General features: G+C 39.0%; 1 protein-coding gene across 1 annotated transcript in view; it reads left to right on the top strand.

The window, feature by feature from the left end:
- The first annotated feature begins 3,707 nt into the window (after positions 1-3,707).
- The window catches only part of LOC124264519 (multiple epidermal growth factor-like domains protein 11), a 43,499-nt gene continuing 23,012 nt past the window's right edge, over positions 3,708-24,194 (top strand). Inside the window, exons 1-2 of the mRNA XM_046699260.1 lie at positions 3,708-3,768; positions 4,437-4,496. Coding sequence (XP_046555216.1) covers positions 4,445-4,496 — 52 coding nt within the window. The 5' untranslated portion in view covers positions 3,708-3,768; positions 4,437-4,444. The remainder of the gene's footprint in view (positions 3,769-4,436; positions 4,497-24,194) is intronic.

The raw sequence follows: 24,194 nt of genomic DNA, 5'->3' as shown, positions 1-24,194 counted from the left end.
TGGGCCCCTAGATACATTGACAACCCTGTGTTCCTAGATACAATGACAACAATGTGCCCCTGGATACAGTGACAACCCTGTGTTCCTAGATACACTGACAACCGTATACTTCTATATAAAGTGACAACCTTGTGTTGCTAGATACAGTGACAATACTGTGCCCCTAGATACAGTGACAACCCAGTACCCGTAGAAACAGTGACAACCCTGTGCCCCTAGATACAGTAACAAACCCTATGTTCCTTAATACTTGGACAACCCTGTGCCCCTAGATACATTGACAACCCTGTGTTCCTAGATACAATGACAACAATGTGCACCTAGATACAGTGACAACCCCGTGTTCCTAGATACAGTGACAACCTTGTGCTTCTAGATACAGTGACAACCTTGTGTTGCTAGATACAGTGACAAACCTGTGCCCCTAGATACAGTGACAACCTAGTACCCCTAGAAACAGTGACAACCCTGTGCCCCTACATACAGTGACAACCCTGTGTTCCTAGATACAGTGACAACCCTGTGCCCTAGATACATTCACGTCCCTGCGTTCCTAGATACACCGACAACCCTGTGCCGCTAGATACAGTGACAACCCTGTGCCCCTAGATACAGTGACAACCCTGTGCCCTAGATAAAGTGACAGCTCTGTGCCCTAGATACAGTGACAACCCTGTGCCCCTAGATACAGTGACAACCCTGTGCCCTAGATACAGTGACAACCCTGTGCCCTAGATATAGTAACAACCCTGTGCCCTAGATACAGTGACAACTCTGTGCTCCTAGATACAGTGACAACCCTGTGCTCTAGATACAGTGACAACCCTGTGTCCTAGAAACAGTGACAACCCTGTGCCCTAGATACAGTGACAACCCTGTGCCCTAGATACAGTGACAACCCTGTGCCCCTAGATACAGTGAATACCCTGTGTTCCTAGATACAGTGGCAACCCTGTGCCCCTAGATGCAGTGACTACCCTGTGTTCCTAGATACACCGACAACCCTGTGCCCATACATACAGTGACAACCATGTGTTCCTAGATACACCGACAACCCTCTGTCCATAAATATAGTGACAACCCTGTGCCCTAGATACAGTGACAACCCTGTGCCCTAGATACAGTGACAACCCTGTGCCCTAGATACAGTGACAACCCTGTGCCCTAGATATAGTAACAACCCTGTGCCCTACATACAGTGACAACCCTGTGCCCCTAGATACAGTGACAACCCTGTGCTCTAGATACAGTGACAACCCTGTGCCCTAGATACAGTGACAACCCTGTGCCCTAGATACAGTGACAACCCTGTGCCCCTAGATACAGTGACTACCCTGTGTTCCTAGATTAACCAACAACCCTGTGCCCATAGATACAGTGACAACCCTGTGCCCCTAGATACACCGACAATCCTGTGCCCCTAGATACATTGACAACCCTGTGCTCCTAGATACAGTGACAACCCTGTTCCCTAGATACAGTAACAACCCTGTGCCCCTAGATACAGTGACAACCCTTTGCTCCTAGATACAGTGACAACCCTGTACCCTTAGATACAGTGACAACCCTTTGCTCCTAGATACAGTGACAACCCTGTGCCCCTAGATGCAGTGACAACCCTGTTCCCTAGATACAGCGACAACCCTTTTCCCGACTTCCTCCTACGTCCCTGTGCCCTAGATACAGTGACAATCATGTGCCCCAAGATACATCAACAACCCTGTTCACTTGGATACATCTCCCAGTCTCTTCACCTTTATAGGTAATCAGCCGACTACACCAAAATACATCGAGAACCGAGTACACCAAGATACATCTCCCAGTCTCTTCACCATTATAGGTAATCAACCGACTACACCAAAATACATCGAGAACCGAGTACACCAAGATACATCTGCCAGTCTCTTCACCATTATAGGTAATCAACCGACTACACCAAAATACATCGAGAACCGAGTACACCAAGATACATCTCCCAGTCTCTTCACCATTATAGGTAATCAACCGACTACACCAAAATACATCGAGAACCGAGTACACCAAGATACATCTCCCAGTCTCTTCACCATTATAGGTAATCAACAGACTACACCAAAATACATCGAGAACCGAGTACACCAAGATACATCTCCCAGTCTCTTCACCATTATAGGTAATCAACAGACTACACCAAAATACATCGAGAACCGAGTACACCAAGATACATCTCACAGTCTCTTCACCATTATAGGTAATCAACAGACTACACCAAAATACATCGAGAACCGAGTACACCAAGATACATCTCCCAGTCTCTTCACCATTATAGGTAATCAACAGACTACACCAAAATACATCGAGAACCGAGTACACCAAGATACATCGACAACCCTGTACACCTTGACACCCAGACAAACCAGTACACCTTGACACCCCGACAAACCAGTACACCCTCAAACGAAAACGACAACCCAATGCATTTTTGGGAAGTTAAATCCCACTTTATAAGGTTAACTGTCAACACCACTGCCCTTCAGTTGACGTGTGACGATGGTTTCAATCTCACTGGCTATATATTCGCAGACATTTTTGCATTAAGATGGTAGAAACCTATTTTAAAATATTTTTAACTGATAAAGTATGTTTTGCTACGGAAACGTAGTAGGGCCACGGCGAAAATATTTTTGGGGGTCACTATCTCCTACGTAGGACTTAATATCTCCTACGTAGGACTTGAATCTCCTACGTAGGACTTACTATCGCCTGCGTAGGACTTTATATCTCCTACGTAGGACTTAGAATCTCCTACGTAGGACTTACTATCGCCTGCGTAGGACTTAGTATCTCCTACGTAGGACTTACTATCTCCTACGTAGGACTTACTATCGCCTACGTAGGACTTAATATCTCCTACGTAGGATTTACTATCTCCTACGTAGGACTTACTATCTCCTACGTAGGACTTAGTATCTGTTACGTAGGACTTAATATATCCTTTTTAAGGATGGTTATTAAGTTGAGAAATGTTTGGCTATGCAGGACGTTAGATAGTCGAAATGTGAGTCAGTGAATATTCATATTCTGACTCTAACAGTAAATGAAACACATAACTGTAGACTCTAATAGTGAATGAAACGAATGACTGTAGACTCTTACAGTGACTGAAACAGTGAAACAGGAGATTGTGTGCGTGTCTGGGGCTTTCAGTCGACCGTTTCAGATTACTCCATATAAACGTATATCGATCATCTCCTACAGGAAATACTATGTCCTACGTAGGAGATACTAAGTCCTACGTATCTCCTACGTAGGAGATACTAAGTCCTACGTAGGAGATACTATGTCCTACGTAGGAGATACTAAGTCCTGCGTAGGAGATACTATGTCCTACGTAGGAGATACTAAGTCCTACGTAGGAGATACTAAGTCCTACGTAGGAGATATTAAGTACTACGTAGGAGATAGTAAGACCAAAAAATATTTTCACCGTGGCCCTACTACGCTTCCGTATTTTGCAGATCGTTTCTTCGAATAAAATTTAATATGACGCTAAGAATATGTAGCATGTGGTTTCGTAAAAAATGCTACATGAAATATGTCCTTCTTTTCACGTGACTGTTGAAGTTTTCATCTTCCTGATCTGAGAGCAACAGGACCTTGAGCGGACGTTTAATGTAATTGTGAAGGGTGATAGATGTAGAGTGTGTTCTTATTGTAACAGGTCTTGCTCCAAACCCTCGCATCTCCATACAGTATCACCAGGATTACATATCGAAGACCGATTATATCGTAAGTACCTGTTGTTGTAAAAGTTGATACATTAATTATCTTTTCACTTTCACTTTGTGCAGGTTCATTGGCGTGCAAGCCTTCATACCAGGGTATCCAGGTTTTGTGATCCTTGAAAAATGCTTATAACATAAATAAACCATATTTTGTAGATTCCATAATCACACAATACATATTTTGTAAATGTGAAGAGATCACTAGATTCCACAAGTGGGCTAGGACAGTAGTTGGAACAGTGAAACAAATGCACGTGCGGTATGTGATGAGCGTTGACAAAGACCAACACTATTTGTTCCCGGTGTTTCATTTAATGTGTATAACCCCTTGTAATACAAACCAATAATAGCGATTTTAAACTATGATCGTTTTTTGATCAACTTTTATCCTAAGTTGAATAAAATCCTCAGATTAAAATATTAATTTGGCAAGGTAAACTTATGAGGAATCGCAATCGTAATTTCATTTTATTTGATTTACTTTTTTGTTTAAATTGAAATTCATCGGTACGTTTTCACTGCAAACAGACTGTAAGTCCTCTTTGCCTCTATGTTTTTGTTGTGATTTTAATCACAATATTTCCTTTTGGATATTAACAGTAAAGTTTTTTTTAATAATGTCACTTCTTAATTGGTTCTGTTTGATTAATTTGACTTTATTATTTGTTTCAGTGAACAGAATGACTGCTTGGGTGATAGTGTGGACAGCATGCTTAGTAATGGCTACAGAAGGTAAACAATTTATTGTATTGCTAATATTGTATTTCCATTTGTTAATATTCATACTATAAATTTAGTCAAGATAATTAGGAACAAGACATTGCAATAACAATGAAAGAGCTATTGACAAATAGATGGGAGATCAGAAATATAGTATTATTATGTTCCCTATTAAAACAATGTGTACTGACTAGCTGGTACAATCGTGTACTGACGGGGGAGGGTGGGGAGGAGGAGGAGGGAGCGGAGCACATATTCGAACCCCACACTTTCCTATCTATTCCCTACACTGAGGAGTCCCCGCTATAGGAAGGTTCAAATGTTGTTGTTTAATCATCTTCAGTGTGCGGTTTCATCTGTCCAATCAAAAAAGATTAATTACTGTCACGTGATTTTGAACTAGAAAAAATCATTCCTGCCAGTGATAACATTTGTAGCTTATTTAAAAAATATTATTGTCAGAAAATAGTTGTGCATGTTTAATGTTGAGTTATTTTCCCAGCTTGTTCACTTTCATGAAACCTCTGAGATTACGTCATCCTCGTGGCGCTGTTGATAGAGGACTGTAAACCAACCTATAAAAAATTCACACGTGGGCATTTGGGATTATTTTTAAGAAAACAACGTTACTATTGAGAAAAGTATTTCTACTGTGCCATCAAAGTCATAAACAGTGTAGTCAAGTTGCAAAAATACTATTCAAATATTTTGTTTGTTTGGGTTTATGAAATCCGAAACACCTGGTGTCTACTTTTGACGTCAGTATGTTTGTTGAGTTAAACAGTATTGTTAATCTTCACAACTACAGATGTGAGTATATTATTATGCATTCTTAGTAAGCATACAGGTAGAAAGATTGTGTATCTTTTCTAACAGAACCATACCGTATGTTAATGTCTTGCAAGTATTGCTGATCTTTCTGAGGAATAGCGTCCACCCTGTACATGGAGGTGTTCAGATAGTACGGACTTTGTAACTCATTTCCTATAGTTAAGTATGTTGTGGTTTTGTTCAAGAATAAACTCTATATTCACATTTCACGAAACAATTAAATAAAATCTTCACAATTACTTTCAGCCGTTCAATGCCGTTACACCCATCACTGTTCAGACTGTGACAGAGAGACGGGGGATTGCCTCACTGAGTATGACACTGGGTATTATGATCGGCAATGTAGGTCTACCTGCAGCAGGAACTGTAGGAATAACAAATGTGGGCCCTCAGAACACGGTAGCGGTAACTGCACTGAGTGTTGTGTGCCAGGATATTCTGGCATTGGGTGCAACATACTATGTGACAGTCCAGGAGGTAACTGTACAGCATGTCCAGGTGGTTGTGATGGAGGATATTGTCAGCTGGGGTCATCCTGTGTGTCTGGATGTGTAGACTCCTACTACGGGACTGACTGTGATACTGGTAGGTACAACTTTTTTTCTTCTATCGTAAAGTCTATTCTATAAGTTAGATAAAGTCCCGGGGAAGTTAGGCGCTACATACGAAATCGCACGGATCCACTGACTGGTGAACTGACATTTCTACAGTGTGTTTCAGTTTTTAGCCTCGTCACGATATGACTGAAATATTACCGATGCGACATTAAATATTAACTCACTCAGTAATTAGCCAGTTATTTTGTTCGAAAAACCTACTCAACGGGATATATGATGTGAAAGATCAAAACCGACCCCGAGGTTGAGAAAATAAGCCCGCGGCAGAAACCAACAGGCAGGGAGGGAACAACAAGTACAATATTGTAACGTCTTTTGGTATTAGGCGGCCGGGGATCGAACGAGCGAACAGCACGGAGGCGGTTCTAACAGCAAACAGAATAGGTGTTAAACTTCCATGCCGCGAATGAAATGTTATTGTGTGGAACGATAAATGTTTCAAAGTATGGTGACGTTGAGGAACTGTTATAGCATGCATACGTACATAGGACACAGCACAAGAGGGGGTCCACAAGCAAGTTTACACGACCAGTAGTGAGTGTATCCACCGTGTGCATTGATGCGGGCGTAGCACTTGCACCATATCAATGGAAATCCTGGTGATCATTCCGAGGAAGGATATGGCGAAGTTCATCCAGCTTCATTGGAGGATTCGAATGACGTTGTACACGTCGCTCCGTTTCATCCTGAATCTGTTCCATGGGTGACAAATCAGGGGATTGATTGGGCCAGAGTGATGCATTAACATTGTCCTGATCAACTCGATCAATATGTCGTATAACGCTATCGTGATGAAACGCCTCCCTACAGCCATTTTGTTGCAAAAAGGGTAAGCGGCCATTTGTAACATATCGTCTCTGTAACTCACAGCACATGGGTACAGGGTGTGAAGTCCATTTCTGATGTCCTCTGCCGTGATATTGCTGGAATATTGCTACAAGCGGCGCAAAACCATTCTCACTCACTCACTGTAACTCACAGCATTCAGGTTCCTCTCACTCACAATCATGTACCTGCTGCACCCCACGATCATCATGCCCCACCCCAAAAACAATGCCCTCACAGTACACCTGATGTAACGTTCACCTCGCCGGCGGACGCTTGTCCTGCCATCAGCTCGATGTGAAAGAAAGGCAACTCAACGATAAAATGGCTATTGTCAACTATCGTACTACCCATTGTAATCATTGCCTGAAGATGTCGAGGTCGATGTTCTGACTTCAGAAAATTGCACTCAGGCTGGGTGGCTTGTACAGATGCCTCGGTCGACAAACTGTTCTCAGAGATACACCTTTGTTACAAGGTATGGCACGGGGTTCTGTCGGAATCACGTGTTTGAATTCCATTTGTCTTGACGTTGGATCGTTACGGTCTATGACTTTATTGTTGTCCTGGAAACGTCACCATAAATGCCTAATGGTATTTCTTTAGAAATCATTCACAGGATTACTAACAATAACTTAGGGGAGTTTTCCAGCCTCTGAGTGTACAAATATTGCCATGCAAGTTGTAATATGGTTGAAAACAATACAATCAACTTGATTGTATTTCATTTTCACCGACGCCATTTCATGAAATGCATGCAATTACAAAATGCCCGTTGCCAGGAGATGGTGAAGTGCTGTTAGTACCATACAATTTCACAAATGTGGTATGGTCACTTGATTTTGTTTGGATGTTTTCATGGGCGCCAGTTAATGAAATTAATCAAGTTTAAGAATGTCACTGTTCTTTGACAGGTGATCAAGTAGGACTTTCTGTAGGACTGTCCGTGGCAGCGGTCATCGTGATCCTCCTCCTTGTCCTGTACTGCAAGTATGGCCAAGGCTTTAGGAAGAAGACGTAAGTGTGCGAGCGAGTCCGTGCGTGCGTCCGTCAACATTAACGATCGTGGAGTCATGTAATATTATTACACTGGAATGTGCTTATGTCAACTGCCATGAAATTCGAAGTCTGTTTTTCGTGAATCTGCTTCAGTGGCAATTGATTTATAGCTACAGTGCGTTTGAGTCAGAAACGGACCGATGAATTGCAAATTTTATCGTTGTACAAAATTGCCACATAAATATAAATAGTACACATGTTTATCATTTACTAATACCCAACAGCTTTCTTATGTTTGAAAATTTTCCGGACTCGACCAAAAACGTTCTTTAAGAAACTATCATTAAAATTTGGACACAGTTCACTATTTGTTACGAGGGAGGAGTGCAGAGAAAGGGACAACCAGGTGTGCGAGAAAGGATGGAGACGGCACAGCACAGGCTGATGAATCAATAACTTGGTGGGCACTTGTGCACGTGCTTCTCGCAAACCTGGCTGTCCCTTTCTCTGCACTCCTCCCTCGTAACAAATAGTGAACTGTGTCCAAATTTTAATGAGCCGACCAGTCCTTGTTGTACCCATTAATGCCGAGCGCCAGGCAGGGACCAACAAGTACCATATTTTAACTTCTTTTGGTATGACGCGGTCGGGGATCGAACCCACGACCTTCCGCTCTCCGGGCGGATGCTCTAACCACTACACCACGGAGGCGGTCACACCCTCAAAAGAGACGTATTTGATAATGAAAATAATAATGATAAGTATCACGTGCATGCTCGAAGTTGTACGACATGATAACTTCAGTTAACCCAAGCTGCCTGTAAGGCGCTAGAAGGCTAACAGAGTCCACTCTGTGTTAATAAAGGTTAACAGTCATGTGCCTTATCCCACCTGGTACCCATTCACTCTCCTTAAACTGAGTTTAACGAACTCATTTCCCTAGGGTGGATTATCAAAAATTCATCAAAACCGAAAGCAATGAATGAAAAGAATAGCGTAGAAACCCATCGTGTACATTTTTTCACATTTCTGTAGATTTTGAGGGCCTTCCAGATTTTGCAGTACCTATTGAAAAAATACTCAATCAACTTGAGGTATGTGATTCAATTCAAATCTGTAGACACTATTATGGTGATTCCGTGATAACTATTGTAGTTCGTCATTATTGTTTGTTTTAGGACGAAAGTCTGTTTAGAAATGAGTTAACGTGCTGTAGAAACTAGTGTGCGAGTTTGCTCGTAGTCAGTGATATAACGACTAAAACATGTCAGGGCATTGTACAAAATTTACTATCAAAAAGATATTCTCTAGGAGATATCGTATGATCTCACACAATCAATATCTCCTGTGGAACACAGTTTTGGATGATAAAATTCCTTCATATTAATAATATATAGAGAATCTCACCCGAGTGTCTTTTGATATCAAATATATCACCACGAGTTGATAAAGTTACAAATATCCGAGGCTTGCCGAGGATATTTTTACTTTTATTAACGAGTGTTGATATATTTGGTGAGATTCTGTTTATCATCGACAATCACTCTTGTTTAGCTTTCAGTGAAAAATGTACATCTGTGAACACGGTACTGCCATTACACTTGCAGTGCATCGATGTCATAGCATTATGACGTCATCAAGTTCCTGACGTCATAGCATTGTCGGGGCATTGTACAAAATCTACTGTCAAAATGATATCTCCTAGGACATATCGTATGATCTCATACAAGCAATATCTTCTGTGGAACACAGTTTTGGATGATAAAATTCCTTAATATTAAAAATAATATATATACATACATGCATGTAGTGGTAGTGGTGGTTGTAGTTGTAGATAGTGTAGTATTTGTAGCTGTAGATATGAAAGAGGATGTTTTATGATCATCATATTTTTCAGTTGTAAATTAATTATAATTCACCGTTTAACGTACAAAACTGTGTATTTCAGGACTCCTACATAGCCAACATACCGGTGACACATGTGATACGATAGAACCCTTCTTTAATCTACACACGATTACATGAATGTTCATGTATCCGTAGTATATATTACTGGGTAGCTGTGACGCTATCTGAATAGGTATATAGTTGCTTCCCTGTGCCCGCCTTTCCATGTAACCCACATGGAAAGGCGGGCATTCTTTTTTGCAATGGAGCATTCATGCTCATGTGTGAGTGAGTTGGGGTTTACCCCGCTTTTAGCAATATCCCAGCAATACCACGGCGGGGGACACCAGAAATGGGCTTCATACAGGAGTAAATAGATGTCCTTGGTACACAGACTAAGAAGTACATAGATGGCTTTGGTATAGACATACAGATGTAAATAGTTGGCTTTGGTATAAAGACACAGTGGAAAATAGATGGTTTTGGTATATAGACACAGGGGTAAACAGATGCATTTGGTATAGAGACATAGGGGTAAATAGATGTATTTCGGTACAGAGACAAAGGGGTAAATAGATGTATTTGGTATAGAGACACAGAGGTAAATAGATGAATTTGGTATAGATACACAGGGGTAAATAGATGGATTTGGTATAGAGACACAGGGGTAAATAGATGTATTTGGTATAGAGACACAGGGGTAAATAGATGTATTTGGTATTGGGACACAGTGGTAAATAGATGTATTTGGTACAGAGACACAGGGGTAAATAGATGTATTTGGTATAGAGACACAGGGGTCAATAGATGTATTTGGTATAGGGACACAGGGTAAATAGGTGAATTTGGTATAGAGACACAGGGGTAAATAGATGTATTTGGTATAGAGACACAGTGGTAAATAGATGTATTTGGTATAGAGACACAGGGTAAATAGATGTATTTGGTATAGGGACACAGGGGTAAATAGATGTATTTGGTATAGAGACACAGGGGTAAATGGATGTATTTGGTATAGAGACACAGGGGTAAATAGATGTATTTGGTATAGGGACATAGGGGTAAATAGATGTCTTTGGTATAGAGAACACAGGGGTAAATAGATGTATTTGGTATAGAGACACAGTGGTAAATAGATGTATTTGGTATAGGGACACAGGGGTAAATAGATGTCTTGGTGTAGAGACACAGGGGTAAATAGATGTATTTGGTATAGAGACACAGTGGTAAATAGATGTATTTGGTATAGAGACACAGGGGTAAATAGATGTATTTGGTATAGAGACACAGGGGTAAATAGATGTATTTGGTATAGAGACACAGGGGTAAATAGATGTATTTGGTATAGAGACACAGGGTAAATAAATAGATGTATTTGGTATAGAGACACAGGGGTAAATAGATGTATTTGGTATAGAGACACAGGGGTAGATAGATGAATATGGTATAGAGACACAGGGGTAAATAGATGAATTTGGTATAGAGACACAGGGGTGAATAGATGTATTTTGTATAGAGACACAGGGGTAAATAGATGAATGTGGTATTGAGACACAGGGGGGAATAGATGTATTTTGTATAGAGACACAAGGGTAAATAGATGAATGTGGTATAGAGACACAGGGTAAATAAATGCCTATGGTATAGAGACACAGGGGTAAGTAGATGTCTTTGGTATAGAGACACAAAGGTACATAGATGTATTTGGTATAGGGACACAGGAGTAAATAGAGGGATTTGGTATTGAGACACAGGTGTGAAAAGATGTATTTTGTATAGAGACATAGGGGTAAATAGATGTATTTGGTATAGAGACCCAGGGGTAAATAGATGTATTTTGTATAGAGACACAGGGGTAGATAGATTAATATGGTATAGAGACACAGGGGTAAATAGATGAATGTGGTACTGAGACACAGGCGTGAATAGATGTATTTTCTATAGAGACACAGGGGTAAATAGATGTATTTGGTATAGATACACAGGGTAAATATATGTCTATGGTATAGAGACACAGGGGTAGGTAGATGTCTTTGGTATAGAGACACAGAGGTACATAGATGTATTTGGTATAGGGACACAGGGGTAAATAGATGAATTTGGTATAGAGACACAGGGGTAAATAGATGTGTTTTGTATAGAGACACAGGGGTAAATAGATGTATTTTGTATAGAGACACAGGGATAGATAGATGAATATGGTATAGAGACACAGGGGTAAATAGATGAATGTGGTATAGAGACACAGGGTAAATAAATGCCTATGGTATAGAGACACAGGGGTAAGTAGATATCGTTGGTATAGAGACACAGGGGTAAATAGATGAATGTGGTACTGAGACACAGGCGTGAATAGATGTATTTTCTATAGAGACACAGGGGTAAATAGATGTATTTGTTATAGAGACACAGGGTAAATAGATGTCAATGGTATAGAGACACAGGGGTAAGTAGATGTCTTTGGTATAGAGACACAGAGGTACATAGATGTATTTGGTATAGGGACACAGGGGTAAATAGATGAATTTGGTATTGAGACACGGGGGTAAATAGATGTGTTTTGTATAGAGACACAGGGGTAAATAGATGTATTTTGTATAGAGACACAGGGATAGATAGATGAATATGGTATAGAGACACAGGGGTAAATAGATGAATGTCGTATTGAGACACATTGGTGAATAGATGTATTTTGTGTAAAGACACGGTGGTAAATAGATGTATTTGGTATAGAGACACAGGGTAAATAGATGGCTATGATATAGAGACACAGGGGTAAGTAGATGTCTTTGGTATAGAGACACAGAGGTACATAAATGTATTTGTTATAGGGACACAGGAGTAAATAGAGGGATTTGGTATAGAGACACAGGTGTAAATAGATGTATTTTGTAAAGAGACATAGGGTAAATAGATGTATTTGGTATAGAGACACAGGGGTACATAGATTTATTTGGTATAGGGACACAGGGGTAAATAGATGAATTTGGTATTGAGACACAGGGGTAAATAGATGTGTTTTGTATAGAGACACAGTGGTAAATAGATGTATTTTGTTTAGAGACAGAGGGGTAAATAGATTAATATGGTATAGAGACACAGGGGTAAATAGATGAATTTGGTATTGAGACATAGGGGTGAATAGATGTATTTGGCATAGAGACACAGGGTAAATAGATGTCTATGGTATAGAGACACAGGGGTAAGTAGATGTCTTTGGTATAGAGACACAGAGGTACATAGATGTATTTGGTATAGGGACACAGGGGTAAACAGATGAATTTGGTATTTAGACACAGGGGTAAATAGATGTGTTTTGTATAGAGACACAGGGGTAAATAGATGTATTTGGTATAGGGACACAGGGATAGATAGATGAATATGGTATAGAGACACAGGGGTAAATAGATGAATGTGGTACTGAGACACAGGCGTGAATAGATGTATTTTCTATAGAGACACAGGGGTAAATAGATGTATTTGGTATAGAGACACAGGGTAGATAGATGTCTATGGTATAGAGACACAGGGGTAAGTAGATGTCTTTGGTATAGAGACACAGAGGTACATAGATGTATTTGGTATAGGGACACAGGGGTAAATAGATGAATTTGGTATTGAGACACAGGGGTAAATAGATGTGTTTTGTATAGAGACACAGGGGTAAATAGATGTATTTTGTATAGAGACACAGGGATAGATAGATGAATATGGTATAGAGACACAGGGGTAAATAGATGAATGTCGTATTGAGACACAGGGGTGAATAGATGTATTTTGTGTAAAGACACGGTGATAAATAGATGTATTTGGTATAGAGACACAGGGTAAATAGATGTCTATAGTATAGAGACACAGGGGGTAAGTAGATGTCTTTGGTATAGAGACACAGAGGTACATAAATGTATTTGGTATAGTGACAAAGGAGTAAATAGAGGGATTTGGTATTGAGACACAGGTGTAAATAGATGTATTTTTTATATAGACATAGGGGTAAATAGATGTATTTGGTATAGAGACACAAGGGTACATAGATGTATTTGGTATAGGGACACAGGGGTAAATAGATGAATTTGGTATTGAGACACAGGGGTAAATAGATGTGTTTTGTATAGAGACACAGGGGTAAATAGATGTATTTTGTTTAGAGACACAGGGGTAAATAGATTAATATGGTATAGAGACACAGGGGTAAATAGATTCATTTGGTATAGACACACAGTGGTAAATAGATGTATTTGGTGTAGAGACGCGGCGGTAAATAGATGTATTTGGTATAGGGACACAGGGGTAAACAGATGTATTTGGTATAGAGACAAAGGGGTAAATGGATCTATTTGGTATAGAGACAAAGGGGTAAATAGATGTAATTGGTATAGGGACACAGGGGTAAATAGATGTCTTTGGTGTAGAGACACAGGGGTAAATAGATGTATTTGGTATAGAGACACAGTGGTAAATAGATGTATTTGGTATAGGGACATAGGGGTAAATAGATGCCTTGGTGTAGAGACACAGGGGTAAATAGATGTATTTGGTACAGAGACACAGTGGTAAACAGATGTATTTGGTATAGGGACATAGGGGTAAATAGATGTCTGGTGTAGAGACATAGGGGTAAATAGATGTATTTGGTATAGAGAGACAGGGGTAAATAGATGTAATTGGTATAGGGACACAGGGGTAAATAGAGGAATTTGGTATTGAGACACAGGGGTAAATAGATGTGTTTTGTATAGAGACACAGGGGTAAATAGATGTATTTTGTACAGAGACACAGGGGTAGATAGATGAATATGGTATAGAGACACAGGGGTAAATAGATGAATGTGGTATTGAGACACAGGGGTGAATAGATGTATTTTGTATAGAGACACAAGGGTAAATAGATGAATGTGGTATTGAGACACAGGGGGGAATAGATGTATTTTGTATAGAGACACAAGGGTAAATAGATGAATGTGGTATAGAGACACAGGGGTAAATAAATGCCTATGGTATAGAGACACAGGGGTAAGTAGATGTCTTTGGTATAGAGACACAAAGGTACATAGATGTATTTGGTATAGGGACACAGGAGTAAATAGAGGGATTTGGTATTGAGAAACAGGTGTGAAAAGATGTATTTTGTATAGAGACATAGGGGTAAATAGATGTATTTGGTATAGAGACACAGGGGTAAATAGATATATTTTGTATAGATACACAGGGGTAGATAGATTAATATGGTATAGAGACACAGGGGTAAATAGATGAATGTGGTACTGAGACACAGGCGTGAATAGATGTATTTTCTATAGAGACACAGGGGTAATTGATGTATTTGGTATAGAGACACAGGGTAAATAGATGTCTATGGTATAGAGACACAGGGGTAAGTAGATGTCTTTGGTATAGAGACACAGAGGTACATAGATGTATTTGGTATAGGGACACAGGGGTAAATAGATGAATTTGGTATTGAGACACAGGGGTAAATAGATGTGTTTTGTATAGAGACACAGGGGTAAATAGATGTATTTTGTATAGAGACACAGGGATAGATAGATGAATATGGTATAGAGACACAGGGGTAAATAGATGAATGTCGTATTGAGACACATTGGTGAATAGATGTATTTTGTGTAAAGACACGGTGGTAAATAGATGTATTTGGTATAGAGACACACAGGGTAAATAGATGGCTATGGTATAGAGACACAGGGTAAGTAGATGTCTTTGGTATAGAGACACAGAGGTACATAAATGTATTTGGTATAGGGACACAGGAGTAAATAGAGGTTTGGTATAGAGACACAGGTGTAAAATAGATGTATTTTGTAAAAGAGAGAGACATAGTGGTAAATAGATGTATTTGGTATAGAGACACAGGGATACATAGATTTATTTGGTATAGGGACACAGGGGTAAATAGATGAATTTGGTATTGAGACACAGGGGTAAATAGATGTGTTTTGTATAGAGACACAGTGGTAAATAGATGTATTTTGTTTAGAGACAGAGGGGTAAATAGATTAATATGGTATAGAGACACAGGGGTAAATAGATGAATTTGGTATTGAGACACAGGCGTGAATAGATGTATTTGGCATAGAGACACAGGGTAAATAGATGTCTATGGTATAGAGACACAGGGGTAAGTAGATGTCTTTGGTATAGAGACACAGAGGTACATAGATGTATTTGGTATAGGGACACAGGGGTAAATAGATGAATTTGGTATTGAGACACAGGGGTAAATAGATGTGTTTTGTATAGAGACACAGGGGTAAATAGATGTATTTTGTAAAGAGACACAGGGATAGATAGATGAATATGGTATAGAGACACAGGGGTAAATAGATGAATGTCGTATTGAGACACAGGGGTGAATAGATGTATTTTGTGTAAAGACACGGTGATAAATAGATGTATTTGGTATAGAGACACAGGGTAAATAGATGTCTATGGTATAGAGACACAGGGGTAAGTAGATGTCTTTGGTATAGAGACACAGAGGTAGATAAATGTATTTGGTATAGGGACACAGGAGTAAATAGAGGGATTTGGTATTGAGACACAGGTGTAAATAGATGTATTTTGCATAGAGACACAGGGTAAATAGATGTGTATGGTATAGAGACACAGGGGTAAATAGATGAATGTGGTACTGAGACACAGGCGTGAATAGATGTATTTTCTATAGAGACACAGGGGTAAATAGATGTATTTGGTATAGAGACACAGGGTAGATAGATGTCTATGGTATAGAGACACAGGGGTAAGTAGATGTCTTTGGTATAGAGACACAGAGGTACATAGATGTATTTGGTATAGGGACACAGGGGTAAATAGATGAATTTGGTATTGAGACACAGGGGTAAATAGATGTGTTTTGTATAGAGACACAGGGGTAAATAGATGTATTTTGTATAGAGACACAGGGATAGATAGATGAATATGGTATAGAGACACAGGGGTAAATAGATGAATGTCGTATTGAGACACAGGGGTGAATAGATGTATTTTGTGTAAAGACACGGTGATAAATAGATGTATTTGGTATAGAGACACAGGGTAAATAGATGTCTATAGTATAGAGACACAGGGGTAAGTAGATGTCTTTGGTATAGAGACACAGAGGTACATAAATGTATTTGGTATAGGGACACAGGAGTAAATAGAGGGATTTGGTATTGAGACACAGGTGTAAATAGATGTATTTTTTATATAGACATAGGGGTAAATAGATGTATTTGGTATAGAGACACAAGGGTACATAGATGTATTTGGTATAGGGACACAGGGGTAAATAGATGAATTTGGTATTGAGACACAGGGGTAAATAGATGTGTTTTGTATAGAGGCACAGGGGTAAATAGATGTATTTTGTTTAGAGACACAGGGGTAAATAGATTAATATGGTATAGAGACACAGGGGTAAATAGATGAATGTGGTATTGAGACACAGGCGTGAATAGATGTATTTTGTATAGAGACACAGGGGTAAATAGATGTATTTGGTATAGAGACACAGGGTAAATAGATGTGTATGGTATAGAGACACAGGGTAAGTAGATGTCTTTGGTATAGAGACACAGATGTACATAGATGTATTTGGTATAGGGACACAGGAGTAAATAGAGGGATTTGGTATTGAGACACAGGTGTGAATAGATGTATTTTGTATAGAGACATAGGGGTAATTAGATGAATGTGGTATAGAGACACAGGTGTAAATAGATGTATTTGGTATAGGGACACAGGGGTAAATAGATGAATTTGGTATTGAGACACAGGCGTGAATAGATGTATTTGGCATAGAGACACAGGGTAAATAGATGTCTATGGTATAGAGACACAGGGGTAAGTAGATGTCTTTGGTATAGAGACACAGAGGTACATAAATGTATTTGGTATAGGGACACAGGGGTAAATAGATGAATTTGGTATTGAGACACAGGGGTAAATAGATGTGTTTTGTATAGAGACACAGGGGTAAATAGATGTATTTTGTAAAGAGACACAGGGATAGATAGATGAATATGGTATAGAGACACAGGGGTAAGTAGATGAATGTCGTATTGAGACACAGGGGTGAATAGATGTATTTTGTGTAAAGACACGGTGATAAATAGATGTATTTGGTATAGAGACACAGGGTAAATAGATGTCTATAGTATAGAGACACAGGGGTAAGTAGATGTCTTTGGTATAGAGACACAGAGGTACATAAATGTATTTGGTATAGGGACACAGGAGTAAATAGAGGGATTTGGTATTGAGACACAGGTGTAAATAGATGTATTTTTTATATAGACATAGGGGTAAATAGATGTATTTGGTATAGAGACACAAGGGTACATAGATGTATTTGGTATAGGGACACAGGGGTAAATAGATGAATTTGGTATTGAGACACAGGGGTAAATAGATGTGTTTTGTATAGAGACAAAGGGGTAAATAGATGTATTTTGTTTAGAGACACAGGGGTAAATAGATTAATATGGTATAGAGACACAGGGGTAAATAGATGAATGTGGTATTGAGACACAGGCGTGAATAGATGTATTTTTTGTATAGAGACACAGGGGTAAATAGATGTATTTGGTATAGAGACACAGGAGTAAATAGATGTGTATGGTATAGAGACACAGGGTAAGTAGATGTCTTTGGTATAGAGACACAGATGTACATAGATGTATTTGGTATAGGGACACAGGAGGAGTAAATAGAGGTTGGTATTGAGACACAGGTGTGAATAGATGTATTTTGTATAGAGACATAGGGGTAATTAGATGAATTTGGTATACAGACACAGGTGTAAATAGATGTATTTGGTATAGGGACACAGGGGTAAATAGATGAATTTGGTATTGAGACATAGGGGTAATTAGATGTGTTTTGTATAGAGACACAGGGGTAAATAGGTGTATTTGGTATAGAGACACAGGGGTAGATAGATTAATATGGTATAGAGACACAGGGGTAAATAGATGAATGTGGTATTGTGACACAGGCGTGGATAGATGTATTTTGTATAGAGACACAGGGGTAAATAGATGTATTTGGTATAGAGACACAGGGTAAATAGATGTCTATGGTATAGAGACACAGGGGTAAGTAGATGTCTTTGGTATAGAGGCACAGTGGTACATAAATGTATTTGGTATAGGGACACAGGGATAAATAGATGAATTTGGTATTGAGACACAGGGGTAAATAGATGTGTTTTGTATAGAGACACAGGGGTAAATAGATGTATTTTGTATAGAGACACAGGGATAGGTAGATGAATATGGTATAGAGACACAGGGGTAAATAGATGAATTTCGTATTGAGACACAGGCGTGAATAGATGTATTTTGTATAGAGACACAGGGGTAAATAGATGCATTTGGTATAGAGACACAGGGTAAATAGATGTGTATGGTATAGAGACACAGGGGTAAGTAGATGTCTTTGGTATGGAGACACAGAGGTACATAGATGTATTTGGTATAGGGACACAGGAGTAAATAGAGGGATTTGGTATTGAGACACAGGTGTGAATAGATGTATTTTGTATAGAGACATAGGGGTAAATAGATGTATTTGGTAGAGAGACAGAGGGGTACATAGATGTATTTGGTATAGGGACACAGGGGTAAATAGATGAATTTGGTATTGAGACACAGGGGTAAATAGATGTGTTTTGTATAGAGACACAGGGGTAAATAGATGTATTTTGTATAGAGACACAGGGGTAGATAGCTTAATATGGTATAGAGACACAGGGGTAAATAGATGAATGTGGTATTGAGACACAGGTGTGAATAGATGTATTTTGTATAGAGACACAGGGGTAAATAGATGTATTTGGTATAGAGACACAGGGTAAATAGATGTGTATGGTATAGAGACATAGGGGTAAGAAGATGTCTTTGGTATAGAGACACAGAGGTACATAGATGTATTTGGTATAGGGACACAGGGGTAAATGGATGTATTTGGTATAGAGACACAGGGTAAATAGATGTCTATGGTATAGAGACACAGGGGTAAGTAGATGTCTTTGGTATAGAGACACAGAGGTACATAGATGTATTTGGTATAGGGACACAGGGGTAGATAGATTAATATGGTATAGAGACATAGGGGTAAATAGATGAATGTGGTATTGAGACACAGGCGTGAATAGATGTATTTGGTATAGGGACACAGGGGTAAATAGATGAATTTGGTATTGAGACACAGGGGTAAATAGATGTGTTTTGTATAGAGACACAGGGGTAAATAGATGTATTTTGTAAAGAGACACAGGGATAGATAGATGAATATGGTATAGAGACACAGGGGTAAATAGATGAATGTCGTATTGAGACACAGGGGTGAATAGATGTATTTTGTGTAAAGACACGGTGGTAAATAGATGTGTTTGGTATAGAGACACAGGGTAAATAGATGTCTATGGTATAGAGACACAGGGGTAAGTAGATGTCTTTGGTATAGAGACACAGAGGTAGATAAATGCATTTGGTATAGGGACACAGGAGTAAATAGAGGGATTTGGTATTGAGACACAGGTGTAAATAGATGTATTTTTTATATAGACACAGGGTAAATAGATGTGTATGGTATAGAGACACAGGGGTAAATAGATGAATGTGGTACTGAGACACAGGCGTGAATAGATGTATTTTCTATAGAGACACGGGGGTAAATAGATGTATTTGGTATAGAGACACAGGGTAGATAGATGTCTATGGTATAGAGACACAGGGGTAAGTAGATGTCTTTGGTATAGAGACACAGAGGTACATAGATGTATTTGGTATAGGGACACAGGGGTAAATAGATGAATTTGGTATTGAGACACAGGGGTAAATAGATGTGTTTTGTATAGAGACACAGGGGTAAATAGATGTATTTTGTATAGAGACACAGGGATAGATAGATGAATATGGTATAGAGACACAGGGGTAAGTAGATGAATGTCGTATTGAGACACAGGGGTGAATAGATGTATTTGGCATAGAGACACAGGGTAAATAGATGTCTATAGTATAGAGACACAGGGGTAAGTAGATGTCTTTGGTATAGAGACACAGAGGTACATAAATGTATTTGGTATAGGGACACAGGAGTAAATAGAGGGATTTGGTATTGAGACACAGGTGTAAATAGATGTATTTTTTATATAGACATAGGGGTAAATAGATGTATTTGGTATAGAGACACAAGGGTACATAGATGTATTTGGTATAGGGACACAGGGGTAAATAGATGAATTTGGTATTGAGACACAGGGGTAAATAGATGTGTTTTGTATAGAGACACAGGGGTAAATAGATGTATTTTGTTTAGAGACACAGGGGTAAATAGATTAATATGGTATAGAGACACAGGGGTAAATAGATGTCTTTGGTATTGAGACACAGGCGTGAATAGATGTATTTTGTATAGAGACACAGGGGTAAATAGATGTATTTGGTATAGAGACACAGGGTAAATAGATGTGTATGGTATAGAGACACAGGGTAAGTAGATGTCTTTGGTATAGAGACACAGATGTACATAGATGTATTTGGTATAGGGACACAGGAGTAAATAGAGGGATTTGGTATTGAGACACAGGTGTGAATAGATGTATTTTGTATAGAGACATAGGGGTAATTAGATGAATTTGGTATAGAGACACAGGTGTAAATAGATGTATTTGGTATAGGGACACAGGGGTAAATAGATGAATTTGGTATTGAGACATAGGGGTAATTAGATGTGTTTTGTATAGAGACACAGGGGTAAATAGGTGTATTTGGTATAGAGACACAGGGGTAGATAGATTAATATGGTATAGAGACACAGGGGTAAATAGATGAATGTGGTATTGAGACACAGGCGTGGATAGATGTATTTTGTATAGAGACACAGGGGTAAATAGATGTATTTGGTATAGAGACACAGGGTAAATAGATGTCTATGGTATAGAGACACAGGGGTAAGTAGATGTCTTTGGTATAGAGGCACAGGGGTACATAAATGTATTTGGTATAGGGACACAGGGATAAATAGATGAATTTGGTATTGAGACACAGGGGTAAATAGATGTGTTTCGTATAGAGACACAGGGGTAAATAGATGTATTTTGTATAGAGACACAGGGATAGGTAGATGAATATGGTATAGAGACACAGGGGTAAATAGATGAATTTCGTATTGAGACACAGGCGTGAATAGATGTATTTTGTATAGAGACACAGGGGTAAATAGATGCATTTGGTATAGAGACACAGGGTAAATAGATGTCTATGGTATAGAGACACAGGGGTAAGTAGATGTCTTTGGTATGGAGACACAGAGGTACATAGATGTATTTGGTATAGGGACACAGGAGTAAATAGAGGGATTTGGTATTGAGACACAGGTGTTAATAGATGTATTTTGTATAGAGACATAGGGGTAAATAGATGTATTTGGTAGAGAGACACAGGGGTACATAGATGTATTTGGTATAGGGACACAGGGGTAAATAGATGAATTTGGTATTGAGACACAGGGGTAAATAGATGTGTTTTGTATAGAGACACAGGGGTAAATAGATGTATTTTGTATAGAGACACAGGGGTAGATAGCTTAATATGGTATAGAGACACAGGGGTAAATAGATGAATGTGGTATTGAGACACAGGTGTGAATAGATGTATTTTGTATAGAGACACAGGGGTAAATAGATGTATTTGGTATAGAGACACAGGGTAAATAGATGTGTATGGTATAGAGACATAGGGGTAAGAAGATGTCTTTGGTATAGAGACACAGAGGTACATAGATGTATTTGGTATAGGGACACAGGGGTAAATGGATGTATTTGGTATAGAGACACAGGGTAAATGGATGTCTATGGTATAGAGACACAGGGGTAAGTAGATGTCTTTGGTATAGAGACACAGAGGTACATAGATGTATTTGGTATAGGGACACAGGGGTAGATAGATTAATATGGTATAGAGACATAGGGGTAAATAGATGAATGTGGTATTGAGACACAGGCGTGAATAGATGTATTTGGTATAGGGACACAGGGGTAAATAGATGAATTTGGTATTGAGACACAGGGGTAAATAGATGTGTTTTGTATAGAGACACAGGGGTAAATAGATGTATTTTGTATAGAGACACAGGGATAGATAGATGAATATGGTATAGAGACACGGGGTAAATAGATGAATGTGGTATTGAGACATAGGGGTGAATAGATGTATTTTGTATAAAGACACGGTGGTAAATAGATGTATTTGGTATAGCGACACAGGATAAATAGATGTCTATGGTATAGAGACACAGGGGTAAGTAGATGTCTTTGGTATAGAGACACAGAGGTACATAGATGTATTTGGTATAGGGACACAGGGGTAGATAGATGAATGTCGTATTGAGACACAGGCGTGAATAGATGTATTTTGTATAGAGACACAGGGGTAAATAGATGTATTTGGTATAGAGACACAGGGTAAATAGATGTGTATGGTATAGAGACACAGGGGTAAGTAGATGTCTTTGGTATAGAGACACAGATGTACATAGATGTATTTGGTATAGGGACACAGGAGTAAATAGAGATATTTGGTATTGAGACACAGGTGTGAATAGATGTATTTTGTATAGAGACATAGGGGTAAATAGATGTATTTGGTATAGAGACACAGGGGTACATAGATGTATTTGGTATAGGGACACAGGGGTAAATAGATGAATTTGGTATTGAGACACAGGGGTAAATAGATGTGTTTTGTATAGAGACACAGGGGTAAATAGATGTATTTTGTCTAGAGACACAGGGGTAGATAGATTAATATGGTATAGAGACACAGGGGTAAATAGATGAATGTGGTATTGAGACACAGGTGTGAATAGATGTATTTTGTATAGAGACACAGGGATAAATAGATGTATTTGGTATAGAGACACAGGGTAAATAGATGTGTATGGTATAGAGACATAGGGGTAAGAAGATGTCTTTGGTATAGAGACACAGAGGTACATAGATGTATTTGGTATAGGGACATAGGGGTAAATGGATGTATTTGGTATAGAGACACAGGGTAAATAGATGTCTATGGTATAGAGACACAGGGGTAAGTAGATGTCTTTGGTATAGAGACACAGAGGTACATAGATGTATTTGGTAAAGGGACACAGGGGTAGATAGATTAATATGGTATAGAGACACAGGGGTAAATAAATGAATGTGGTATTGAGACACAGGCGTAAATAGATGTATTTTGTATAGAGACACAGGGGTAAATAGATGTATTTGGTATAGAGACACAGGGTAAATAGATGTCTATGGTATAGAGACATAGGGGTAAGTAGATGTCTTTGGTATAGAGACACAGAGGTACATAGATGTATTTGGTATAGGGACACAGGGGTAAATAGATGAATTTGGTATTGAGACACAGGGGGAAATAGATGTATTTTGTATAGAGACACAGGGGGAAATAGATGTATTTTGTAGAGAGACACAGGTGTAAATAGATGTATTTGGCATAGGGACACAGGGGTAAATAGATGTATTTTGTATAGAGAC

This window comes from Haliotis rubra, unplaced genomic scaffold (genome assembly GCF_003918875.1).
Source record: "Haliotis rubra isolate DU_JTF1 unplaced genomic scaffold, ASM391887v1 Scf929, whole genome shotgun sequence".
Classification (NCBI taxonomy): Eukaryota; Metazoa; Mollusca; class Gastropoda; order Lepetellida; family Haliotidae; genus Haliotis; species Haliotis rubra.
The sequence above is the reverse complement of the archived record's forward strand: the minus strand, read 5'-3'. Positions and strand labels throughout refer to the sequence as shown.